The sequence below is a fragment of the Scyliorhinus torazame genome, chromosome 5 (assembly GCF_047496885.1).
Source record: "Scyliorhinus torazame isolate Kashiwa2021f chromosome 5, sScyTor2.1, whole genome shotgun sequence".
NCBI classification, from domain to species: domain Eukaryota; kingdom Metazoa; phylum Chordata; class Chondrichthyes; order Carcharhiniformes; family Scyliorhinidae; genus Scyliorhinus; species Scyliorhinus torazame.
Window position 1 is genome coordinate 311,391,594 of NC_092711.1, and position 13,263 is coordinate 311,404,856.

Consider the following 13,263-nt stretch of genomic DNA (forward strand, 5'->3'; position numbering starts at 1 on the left):
CAAGCATCATAATATTTAGTACAAACAACTTGCCAACATTTCCAACCAGAGTTCTTATTAGCCTCTGTGCTTTCAAGTAAACGCCAATGATTCAATTTGGGTTTATCAAGCGCAACCGGATATTCGCCAACCTTGTAATTCTTCATTGCAACAATTTCAGATGCGCCATGGTTGACTTCTGACATCAGATAGGCTTCCATACATCTATACACAGAATACAACACAAGCCTCGCAGTAGTACAACCCTACCACTCCAAAACAAACCATCACCTGGGACCAACATTCCACATTTATCCGTGTTTTTCTTTCCTGAGATTTGAAAATTATGCGGGTACGCTTACCTCACCAGGTTGCGGGATCGTCAGCTTCGGTAACTTGCACTTGGCACTTGCTGTACAGGGCTTTCCATCCAACAGGCTCCCAAACAACTGGTTACTAAAAGCATCCTCGATTTCCATTAGCGGTTTCAGCTCAGGTGACTCAATGGGAGCTTGGTCCTGCCCATCCATAGGTCTTACATAAGCAGTGGGCTTCTGCTGCACCATGTTTGACTTGGGATAAAGCCCCGGAGGGAAGTTCTGAGCTGATAGCGCACTGCTACAGGGTATCAGTGATGTAGAAGGGGCCGGAGATCCGGAAGAGTGGGAAACAGTGTCACTGTCAACAGGAGACTTTACATGGCAGCTGTCTTTATAGGAATGATCTCCGCTGCTGGACTTGGAGTGGCTGTGTCTTTTGGAACGTGAAGTGGTGCAGGGACTGGATGACTGCGACTTAACGCACTCCTCCACAGCAGCCTGGTGATCACCTTTGTGCAGTTCTGTCTGACTGCTGTAAAGGTCGTTGTACCTGTCCTGCGCTTGTTCATGTGTGACAGGATGCTTCCCCCTGTTCTGCTGGTTGCTGGGCTGGCTGTTAGACTGCACACTGTGCCCACCCCCGGAGCCGTGACCACCCTGAGACCAGTCCGTCCGGGATTTCTTGCTGCTCTGGTGCCCATGCAGCAACGTCGAACTCAACGACAAAGAGGAGGAAGGTGGGGGCATGCACGTCGAGGAATGGTTGCTACTTTGGCGGGACGGCGCCATTTTGGTTCTCGGCTCGGTGAAGAAACCCTGCTCCATTTTCTCGACAGGGGTTTGTGGAATCAAAGACTTGGGGATGCCCACAAGGTGACTCTGGTTCGAGCGGTTCGTTAACAGATCCTTCATTTCGTCATAGTTTCCTAACGTACTCTGTACACGACTGGAAAGGGCATCACCCTTGCTGGTCTGAAAGAAATTAGATGGCATACAAAACTAAACAGTAATTATTTTAAAAGGACAACAAAGAATTCTTATACTGCAGTATAATGGCTCCTCATTCATCTCCCCTAACCAGGAATAATTTGTTTGCCACACGCCATCGGGTAGGTTTGCTTGTGTTTTGCATATTGGTGAATGTTACTGCATTCAAAAACAAATAAATATGATCATTTGTGGGACCTATAGGGGTTGTTAAAACCTAGCTGGCTCGCCAATGCTCCATTACGGGAAGGGGAAGGATGACACCTTCACCCATTCTGGCACACACGTGACTCCGGTCCCACGTGGCGCAGTTGACTCTTGAAACCCCGTGAAATAGCCAAAGCTTAGCTACGTTGGAAAGGTCCCTTTCATTGCTGCCTTGGCACAACATAGAACCCAGTGGGCATTGCCTGTCAGCGGAGGCCAAATAAAAACTTCGGGTGGGACCAAACAGTTTGGAACAGCCAGCCCCAGAGCTAGGGCAGATACCATTTCTACCATGCTGCTGACAGTGGCAAAGGATGTCAAGCCAACCCTTTAAAGGCCATTCATTTAACCCTCTCAACAGTTGCCAAAAGGGCAATTTTGAAGGTTGCATCTTAAAGGCAGCAGAATATACACCCAGCACCGGCCTTTGATTCCCCCCCGCCCTTAAGAATGGGAGTGATACCACAAAGGTTTGGAAGAAGGAAGTTAAACATTAAACATTTGGAGACATAAATTTTACTTGTTGGGAGAAAACAATTTAAAATAAATTTGTAAATGCGTCCACTTATCAGCACTGAGACATATTACACAGCTAGCACATTGCACCCAATAGAATGCAATTTTTAAACACTTTTCCTCTTTTCAACCCAAGCTCAGAAGATCTGAGTTGCAAATAACATAGTCACGTTGTAAAAGTGGTTTGGTGGCACTACCTATTCACCGATATCGTAGGTCTGCAAAACTGGACGAGAAAGCATTGGAACCAAAAAGTATTGATTTGGGCTGACAGATGATGGCCATGCATCTATATTTTGCTTTCAGCAGTTAAACACACGCTCGCATCTTGGACACCTTGTTACACACAAACATGCGCACACATATACAAACACACAGTAAAGATTTGGGCATTTTGGCCGACAATTGGTAGGTAAATGACTATTCCACACGAATCACAAAATACATTTTTTTAAATTTTAATTTCTTATTGCATTTTAGACCTTCGCTTCCTGCAGCACTAAGAATGTTATTTCAGTCAATGCTTTGGTTTGCAAACTCCAATACAGATTGGTTTCCTCTTGAGTCTTAACTCCCGATTAGTTTTAGGAGTAAGCTGGTGGCCACGAGGTGTTATGGAAGTATGGGTCTGCCCTCTGGATGTCCGCCCCACCCCCCACAACTACCACATTTGCCTAAGTTGCAAGATCTGTTGTGTCCATCCGGCCCTGCCCCCCCCCCACCCCCATTACCATTAAGTGTTGGTTAAAACTCCCCAAATTAATGCCCAAAACATTGGTTACAAACATGGATCAACATTGCCAGTTTATCCTCCTTATCAACAAGTGAAGCTATTAATTAATTGCCATTTCTTCGAATACAATTGCTTTCCTTGTGTGTGCCAGCCAGAAAGAAAATATTGTTTGTGCCTTAAGAGGGCAGACGCCCTGAGTGCCCCACCCTGAATGTCTGCTTGTTCATCTATTTCAAACCTGGGACCATGAAGGCCTCAGGCTTTTGCACTTCAACTGGAAAACGTTACAATTTTGGTCATCAAAAAGTAATTTCATTCAAAGCCAATCTTGTAGCATAAATTAGCTAAATCTGGGAACTGTGGATGTGTATTTGTCCCACATTGCCTGAATTTAACAGTAATTACTGCAAATTGATTAATTAATGACATGATTCAAAGCAAATCAGGATATTACCACTTATCACCACCATTTTCCTGCTCTTAATGTGCAAATGTGCTCAGGGTACAGCCAAGCGTCTCTAGGTGCAACACCAAAGTTAAACTGAAATAACGTTTTAACGCACTTGGACCAGGCTACCTTGTAGGGTTCACTGAATAGATTAAAACTTGAAGCAAATAGATCCTCGTCTTGAAGGACTTCCTGATTCCGTCTTTCCCATTCCTTCCTCCGCAGTGCATTCCGATCCTGTTCGTAGTGACTGCAACAGACATTGGGGAGAGGGCATTTAAAGACACGTAGGCGAAAGCTGAGAGCGTTGCAGAGCTGACAAGATGAGTGTGACAGATGATAGATCAAATGTTATGCCCGTTGAGTAAAGTGCCAGAGCATCAGATCCCTTGAAAGGCTGAACAACTCATTCCATGGAAAAGAGAGGGGGTGGGGGTGGGGGTGGGAGGACGGGGGGAGGGAGGGGGGGGGCGGGGGAGGTTGGAGGGGTGGGGGACGAGGCCCATTGAAGCCGTGAAGGAAATTTTTTTTTAAAAACAAAAGAGGAGGCAGGATTCAACTTGCAATCACGACCCTCTGGGGACCTGCAGCAAGGGACACTTGTGTGCATTCAACCTGCATTGATCTGTTATGAGCGTTTGGTAGCAGTTAATTAGCGAACAAACTCAAGATGACAATTTAAATAGCAGATTGCACACACTGATGATATCTGTCGCAAGAGATAAAAAAACAACCTTCACTGACTTTTGCACAGCACAAATACTAATATTAATAACAGCCTGATAGTTGAGGCAGTCAAGCCCCTGCTGAGGTCAGGTAAAGTTGAAAAATCACCAAAGATGCTCCAACCAATTTTCCAGCATTATAAATCAGCACCTAACCTCAATAGATCACGATGGGGTGTAATGGGGGAATGAACCGTATTACTCCGAGGATTAAATACTACAGCAATCCCTCTTTCAGCGTTTAAAACGTCAATTATTAATTTAAAACAGCAGCTAATTAAACTTGTGGTTGATCATTTAGACCCTTTGTTCTGCTAGCTGCGACAATGTTTACACTGATGTAAGCATGTTAACTGTAATCAGCCTTTTCGAGTAATCAAAGGGAGTTTGCTTCTGTCTTGTTCTAGTGCCTCTGCTTGTCCGTCACAACATAAACTGTAACAATGGATCAGATCCTGGGAAAAACCGTGGTCTGTTAATGATGCAGGCTGTAAATAATGAGCAAAATCAGCGAGCAAGATCAGAGGGTTCGGAGCTACACCGTCAGTTGCATATCTCTAAAACTCAATGTTCAATGAACAGCACTCTGCTTTTTGATTCCCACCTCACCTTTACCCTCTCCGTTTTAAAGGAACTTGCTGGGTTTTCACATTAATTGTCCAATAAACACACTGCAGAAAGTCAGGGCCAGCAGTTAAAAGTGTAAGAACCCCTTTAACGATGTGACATTTGATACTACAATGCCAATCAACCTCTCCAGGCCAGAAAGGGAACAATTAAAACTGTTCAGTCTCATTCCTGCATGCAGTCAATTGTTGTTAGAGATGCTTTTTAAAAACTGAATTTAAAAGTGTTTTCTCTCACTTTTCGGTACTTTTTACTTTCACCCTCTTTAATTTTCTTTCTATATGGCCCTACTCCATCCCACTTCCTACCCTGTCATTACCCTGCTACTTTCTCAATTGTTAACTCCCGTTTGTTAAGGAGATAGTCTGTTGGCCTGGCCGTTCATTTAGGTCCCAGAGGTTCTGTTGCCCTCACTGTGTTGTTTTCAGTCTGTACATCCAGCAATTTAGAATGCAAAAGAATGGAGAGCTTAAGGGTGCAGAAAGAAATCTAGCCAACAGTGCATGGGTACCAGATGCTCCACTCCAGAAAAACCCATTTGTACAATTTTCACAAAATTGGCAAAATAAAAGGAAAGTATGCTGATGCATAATAGGTTGATAATAACAGTGATATCCTAGAAAATACTGTGAGTAATAAGCTAAAAATGAACGTTGAACAGGTTCCTGCGGTGTAGGCCGGTGTGCCTTTGTAAAACAAGTATCCACCTGCTTATCTTGAACGGGTTAACATTAAAAATGGCAGACAAAAGGAATTTCTTGTGAGTATATGAAGCATGGATCTGCCAACAGTAATCAGACCTTTTCAGATCAGTAGCCTGTCCATCAGAGGCATTTTAGAAACAATCGCATTTCAGGGACAATGAACACACAGTGCAATAATTATTGAGTTTTATACCCGAGGATTAGATTGGGCATGTTACAAAATCAAGTATTTAAAATACTTTCAGGAGTGCATCATTACTTTGTCACTTCATTGAGAAGTGTTGCTGTTTTCTTGGATTACACAGTTTGAACTCATTGAAGTATATATTTTACATATGCTAGGATTTAAAAACAACATTTGTACCTTTTCTAATAACTGAGTGCATAAATGTATGTTTGTTTGTTTTTTAATTGACTGCATAATGGCAGCTGGAGCTGCCATGGTAAAATTAAAATAATGCAGCGTAAAATCCTAATCTTCACTGGTGTCAAATCCCAGTCTCTGGGTTGTCTATACCTGTTTAATAATGCTTTGCGAAGCATCTTGGGTCATTTTGCAGTGTGGAAGGTGCTACATAAATGCTGCTGTTGCTGGAATTTTCCACAAAAATCTTTTCAACAAACTGAGCTGAGGCGTGTAAGCAAGAGGCAGGAATTAAGAATGACCTGCAGTTGTATCGGGACTTTCCACTCAATTCAAAGTGCTTGACACCCACTGAAATAGTTCTGAAATTTAATGTATGAAATGGCTGACCAATTTTCACATGGCAAACAGCAATGGGATGCATTTTCTTAAATTTAAAAACTAAGGGGCAATTTAACGTGGCCAATCCATCTACCCTGCACATCTTTGGATTGTGGGGGCGAGACCCACGCAGACACAGGGAGAATGTGCAAAATCCTTACGGACAGTGACCCGGGGCCAGGATCAAACCCGGGTCCTTGGTGCCATGAGGCAGCAGTGTTAACCACTGCGCCACCGTATTGCCCAACAATGAATACATGACACTGTGGTGTTGGTCAAAGGAGAAAAATGTTGGCCAAGGTATTGGGGAGAACAATCCCTGTTCCTCTTCAAAGCAGTGTCTTGGGATTTTTCACATCCACCCAAGAGGACAGGTGGGGCTTCTGTTTGCTGTCATCGAAAGACAGCACCTCCAAAAAGTGCAGCATTCCCTTAGTCCTGCGCCAGGAGTGCCATCTAGATTTTGGGTTACAAGTCTCTGGAATGGGGGCTCAAACCCGTAACCTCCTGTCTCAGAGGTAAGAGCGTTGCCCCTGAGCCATGGAATTCTTTTGACATGACTCCCAGTCACACTTCCTCCAAGCCAGTTGGACAGTGGTGTTGCTGTTGTGACATTTCTGGGGAAATCCACAAGTTAAAATCATCCTCCACAATGGATTCGCGACACTGCTGAGCCTTTATAACTGAATTTATTTCAACTTCTGTTTTTTTTCCACAGCGGTACACAAAGTTAAAACTACCCTCACATAGAGAAATACCAATGTGACAATAATAAGGGGGAGGATGAAAGCAAAACTACGAAGGATGCTGGGAATCTGAAATGAATACACGTTTGAAACACTCAGCAGGTCAGGCAGCATCTGTGGAGAGAGAAAGTGAGTTAATGTTTCCGGTCATCGGAACTCCACAGTGTGCTTCTAATATTTTCCATAAATTTAGAGTACCCAATTCATTTTTTCCAATTAAGGGGCAATTTAGCGTGGCCAATCCACCTAGCCCGCACATCTTTGGGTTGTGGGGGTGAAACCCACGCAAACACGGGGAGAATGTGTAAACTCCACACAGACAGTGACCCAGAGCCAGGATCGAACCTGGGACCTCGGCACCGTGAGGCAACAGGGTTAACCCACTGCGCCACCGTGCTGCCCTTGCTTCTAATATTTTCTATGAGGGAGATTAAACTGAGTGGACCTGATTAAATACTACAGCCCAGAAAATGCTATGAGAAATACAGCAAGCAAAATGTTTAACAGATTCATATAATGCTCCTTCGCTTCCTTCCCGCCATTTTTTGGCGCAGGTTTGGAGGGCCGAAGGGCCTGTTCCTATGCTGTACCTTGCTTTGTTCTTTGCGGTAAAATGTCATACCAAGGAGAATGCCGCTCAAATTACTTAGTAACATAATATTGGCGACAGTCATTTACAATATCCTGCAAGTTATGAGCTGGAATGAAGCAAATTGTTGGTGCGCTAACTCTTGGCAAGACTGTGGTAGTATTATCTGCAGGGAGTGTTTGTAAGTCAAGTTACTCCTATTCTCAAACAGATCCAAACCTCACCTTCTATAGAGACACTCCAACATATTAGAAACATAATTAAGTGACTAACTCAATGACACAAGATTGAGGGGGGAGAAAACACAGCTTGGATTATAATCACAAGGAAAAGTCTTTTTTTTAAATTCATTCAAGGGCTGTGGGCTTCGCAGGCTAGGCCAGCATTTATTGCCCATCCCTAATTGTCCTTGAGAAGGTGGTGTGAGCTGCCTTCTTGAACCTCTCCATGTGGCGAAGGTACACCCACAGTGCCATTAGGGATAAAGTTGCAGGATTTTAGACCATAAGACCATAAGACATAGGAGCAGAATTAGGCCACTCGGCCCATCGGGTCTGCTCCGCCATTCAATCATGGCTGATATTTTCTCATCCCCATTCTCCTGCCTTCTCCCCATGACCCCTGGTCCCCTTATTAATCAAGAACCTATCTATCTCTGTCTTAAAGACACTCAATGAATTGGCCTCCACAGCCTTCTGCAGCAAAGAGTTCCACAGATTCACCACCCTCTAGCTGAAGAAATTCCTCCTCATCTCTGTTTTAAAGGATCATCCCTTTAATCTGAGATGGTGTCCTCTGGTTCTAGTTTTTCCGACAAGTGGAAACATCCTCTCCCCGTCCACTCTATCCAGGCCTCGCAGTAGCTTGTAAGTTTCAACAAGATCCCCTCTCCTCCTTCTAAACTCCAACGAGTACAGACCCAGAGTCCTCAAACATTCCTCCTACGACAAGCTCTTCATTCCAGGGATCATTCTTGTGAACCTCCTCTGGACCCTTTCCAAGGCCAGCACATCCTTCCTTAGATACGCGGCCCAAAACTGCTCACAATACTCCAAATGGGGTCTGACCAGAGCCTTTTACAGCCTCAGAAGTACATCCCTGGTCTTGTATTCTCGCCCTCTTAACATGAATGCTAACATTGCATTTGCTTTCTTAACTGCCGACTGAACCTGCATATTAACCGTAAGAGAATCGTGAACAAGGACTCCCAAGTCCCTTTGTGCTTCTGATTTCCGCAGCATTCCGAAGCATTTGACCCAGTGACAGTGAAGGAATGGAAATTTAATTCAAACTCAGGATGGCGAGTGGCTTGGAGGGTACCTTGTACCTGGGGTGTTCACATGTATCTACAGTCCTTCTCTGTCTAGGTGGTGGAGGTCATGGGTTTGGAAGGTGCATAGTTTTTCATATATTTCTATATTTTATGAATATATTAATGACCTTAGAAACTATAAAGTATAAATGTATAATATATTTTTTTTAATCATAATATATATGCTTTTAAATATTTACTTTATTTAAGATTGCAGAAATTCATGAAGAGTATATATGTGTACAATATATGTACTTCCTATATTTTCATATATTTAATATATTTATATCATTATTCAATCATCCCAGCCCCAGGACGACACTACAGGTGTTCCTCAGGGTAGTGCCCTGGGCCCAACCATCTTCAGCTGATTCATCAGTGACCTTCCCTCCATCATTAGAACAGAAGTGGAAATATTCACTGCTGATTGCGCAGTGTTCAGCATCATTTGTGACTCCTCAGCTGCTGAAGCTGTCCGGATCCATACGCAGTCAGACCTGCACAGTATTTAGGCTTTGGAGGATAAGTGGAACTTAACATTTCCACCACACAAATGCCAAGGCAATGACCATCTCGAACAGGAGAGAATCTGACCATCTATCTCCCCTTGACAATCAATGGCATTGACATCTCTGCATCCCCCACTATCAACATCCTAGGAATTAACATTGACCAGAAACCGAACTGAACTTGTCTCACATAGCAGATTACTACGTAAAGTTAAAGCGCACGGGATTGTGGAGAGTATCTTGAGATGGATAGAAAGTTGGTTAGCAGATAGGAAGAAAGCAGTTGGAAAAAATGGGTCTTTTTTCCGGCTGGCAGGCAGTGACTAGTGAGGTACCGCAGGGATCTATGCTAGGACCCCAACTGTTCATATTTCTATTGATGATTTGGATGAGGGAACTAAATGTATCATCTCCAAATTTGCAGATGATACAAAGTTGGCTGGGAGGGTGAGCTGTGAGGATGATGCAGAGATGCTTCAGCAGGATTTTGACAGGCTGTGAGTGGGCATATGAATAGCCGATGCAATATAATGTGGATAACTGTGAGATTACCACTTCGGTAGCAAAAACAGGAATGCAGATTATTATATGAACGGGTGTAATTTGAGAGAGGTGGATGCTCAGCAGGACCTTGGTGTCCTCGTGCATCAGTTGCTGAAAGTAAGCGTGCAGGTACAGCAGGCAGGAAAGAGGACAAATGGAATGTTGGCCTTCATAGTGAGAGGATTTGAGTATAGGATTAGGGATGTTTACTGCAATTGCATAGGGCATTGGTGAGGCCAGACCTGGAGTATTGTGGGCAGTTTTGGTGTCCTTATCTGAGGAAGGATGCCCTTGCTATGGAGGGACTGCAGCGAAGGTTTACAAGGCTGAATCCTGGGATGGCAGGACTGTCATATGAGGAGAGACTAAGTCAGTTAGGATTGTATTCATTGGAGTTTAGAAGAGTGAGAGGGGACCTCATCGAAACGTATAAAATCAAAGAATGTTTCCAATGGTGGGGGAGTCCAGAACTCGGGGTCATAATTTGAGGATAAGGGGTAAACCTATTTGGACTGCGGTGAGGAGACATTTTTTCACCCAGAGAGTGGTCAACCTGTGGAATTCACTACCACAGAAAGCGGTTAAGGCCAAAACATTGTAATTTGAAGAAAGATATGGGGCGAAATTCTCCGTTATCGGCGGAAAGTCCGCCGGTCGGCGCAAAAAACGGCGCAAATCCGACTTGCGTCACATCGGAAAAATGGGTCGATAGTCTCCGGCCCGAAATGGGCTAGCAGCGACGTAACGGGATCCGCGCTTGCGCAGTGGTTCACGCCGTGCAGCGTCATACGCGCTGCACGGCGTGACGGCTCATAAGGCCGCGCTGCTCCCCCCCACCCGACCGCAACACCCGACCGCAACACCCGACTGGATGGCTGGCCGTCGCTCAGCCCCGAGGTTCCAGTCACGGGATGTGGAGGCGCTCCTGGACGCGGTGGAGCAGAGGAGGGACGCCCTGTATCCCGGGCACGGCCGCAGAGTTGCCCCACGCCACAGCCGGCGTCTGTGGAGGGAAGTGGCAGAGGCCGTCACCGCTGTGGCCCTGACACCACGGACAGGCACCCAGTGCCACAAGAAGGTGAACGACCTCGTCAGAGCAAGCAGGGTGGGCCTCCCCCATATCCCCCCCTCCCCCATATCCCCCCTCCCCCATATCCCCCCTCCCCATATCCCCCCCTCCCCCATAACCCCCATATCCCCCCTCCCCCATATCCTCCCCATATCCCCCCTCCCCCATATCCCCCCTCCCCCATATCCCCCCCTCCCCCATATCCTCCCCATATCCCCCATATCCCCCTCCCCATCCCCCATATCCCCCCTCCCCCATATCCCCCCTCCCCCATATCCCCCATATCCCCCCTCCCCCATATCCTACCTCCCCCATATCCCCCCTCCCCCATATCCCCCCTCCCCATATCCCCCCTCCCCCATATCCCCCCTCCCCCATTTCGCCCCTCCCCATATCCTCCATATCCCCCTCCCCATATCCCCCCTCCCCATATCCCCCTCCCCATATCCCCCATATCCCCCCCTCCCCCATATCCCCCCTCCCCCATATCCCCCATATCACCCTCCCCCATATCCCCCCTCCCCCATATCCCCCCTCCCCCATATCCCCCATATCCCCAAGTGAATCCAGCCCTAACCTTAACCTCTGCAATGCACGCGCAACCGATGGCGTGCATTCATATACCTGCCTAACACTGTTGCCTTTTACCCCTGCCACCGTCCCCCCCCACAGGAGAAGCGCGCACACAACAATAGGGAGCATGTGAGGACTGGAGGAGGGCCCGCTGATGAGAGGCCACTGACCGTACACGAGGAAAGGGCCCTGGAACTGGCTGGCGGACCTGAGGACCGGGAGGTTGCTGATGCAGAGGTCGGGGGCGTACTAGCGAGTGAGCGACCGACAGCCCGTCCCCATATCCCCCCTCCCCGATATCCCCCTCCCCCGTATCACCTGATCACTGCCTGATGTCTAACCATGCATGCTTCATTGTGTATCGCAGGACCAAACGTCCAGGCACCCATCCCCGCAGATGCAGACCGCCCGCAGGATGCCCCTCGGAGACCACAGGAGACAGAGAGACCCGCACCCTCCAGCATGCGACGCCCGCAGGATGCCCCTCGGAGACCACGGGAGACGGAGAGACCCGGACCCTCCAGCATGCGACGCCCGCAGGATGCCCCTCGCACACCACGGGAGACGGAGAGACCTGGAGCAACAGGGAGACGACACCCCCGTCACGTGCGGGAGCGACCACCCAGCGACGAGGAGGGCAGCCACAGGCCCCCGTCACATCCGAGCCAGGACACCACTACCCAGGACACCACTACCCGGGACACCACTACCCAGGACACCACTACCCAGGACACCCCTACCCGGGACAGCACTACCCAGGAAGACGAAATACCGGACAGTGACTCAGAGTGGATGGGTGGAGACGAACCCCCACCCCAAAGTGCCATGGACTCAGAGTGGGACGAAGAGCACGACACAACGCCACTGCTGTCACCAACACCCTCCACCATCGCAGAAACACTCACCACGGTTGGGCACTTTAGTGATGAGGCGTCTGGTACACTCACTGGTGCGCACAACACAGCCGTCCCGGTACAGCAGGTGGAGGTAGGAGCAGCAGAGGGACCGGGCGGTCGGAGGGCAGCCCAGCCCAAGCAAACATCTGCCGCCCAGATGGATCCCGGGTTCCTGCAGTTACCACACCCACACATAGATCCGATGCAACCACCGACCCGGAGACGAGCGAAGAGGGTGACGGGCGGCTTGCGGCGGCTGCGGTCGCAGGTGGAGGAGTCCACCCGCGTCCAGGAGCTGGGAGTGGTGCCGGTCATGCGTGCCACCCAGGCTGACACCGCACGGGTGGCGTCCGCGGTGGAGGCAATGGGTGCGACGGTGTCAGACATGGGGAACGGTTTGCGAGGCCTGGGGCCTTCCGTGCAGGCGGCGTCTGTGGCCCAGGACATGGCTGCCCTCTCACAGGAGGCCATGAGCCAGTGCCAGCGCCAGATGGCAGAGGCGCTCAACGCCATAGCCCAGTCTCTGCAGGCCATGGCCCAGTCTCAGCAGGCCATGGCCCAGTCTCTGCAGACCATCGCTGAGGGCATCGGCGCCAGTGGCCATGTGCGAGCCGGCGTCGCACTGTCACAGACAGGGTTTGCCAACCCCCTGGGCTCCATGGCTGCAAACCTGCAGACCCCTGTCGATACCAGCACGGGCCTCCAGGACTGGCAGCGCCAGATGTCGGGGGGGCGTCGGATGGCCAGTCCGTTCGCATCCCCCAACCCACGTAGAGGCCTGGGGGCCATCGGGCACCCCGAGGGAGGAGGAGGTGGTGTGGTCCGTCCCGGCTCCCTCTGTAGGGGAGGTCCCGGTACACCGCGACACCTCGGACTCCCCCCCTTCCGTCCCAGGTGCATCGGGTGGGCAACGGGCAGGACAGGCTGGCAGCTCGCCATCCCAGTCGCCCGGGCCGCAGCCTGGCCCATCTAGGCCAGGGCGCCCCAGGAAACGGCCGCCAAAGGGATCCAGTATCAGAGGGCAGGAATCACAGG

At 48.6% G+C, this 13,263-nt stretch overlaps 1 protein-coding gene across 5 annotated transcripts in view; it reads right to left on the bottom strand.

Moving 5' to 3' along the window:
- The window catches only part of aff2 (AF4/FMR2 family, member 2), a 658,399-nt gene that overhangs the window by 479,283 nt on the left and 165,853 nt on the right, over window positions 1-13,263 (bottom strand). For 4 of the 5 annotated variants that reach the window (XM_072505919.1, XM_072505920.1, XM_072505918.1 and 1 more), the window contains 2 exons: window positions 3,320-3,440; window positions 342-1,298 (listed from right to left, as the gene is read on the bottom strand). In XM_072505919.1, the coding sequence (XP_072362020.1) occupies window positions 342-1,298; window positions 3,320-3,440 (1,078 nt within the window). The remainder of the gene's footprint in view (window positions 1-341; window positions 1,299-3,319; window positions 3,441-13,263) is intronic. The other variant, XM_072505921.1, reaches the window with a different exon arrangement.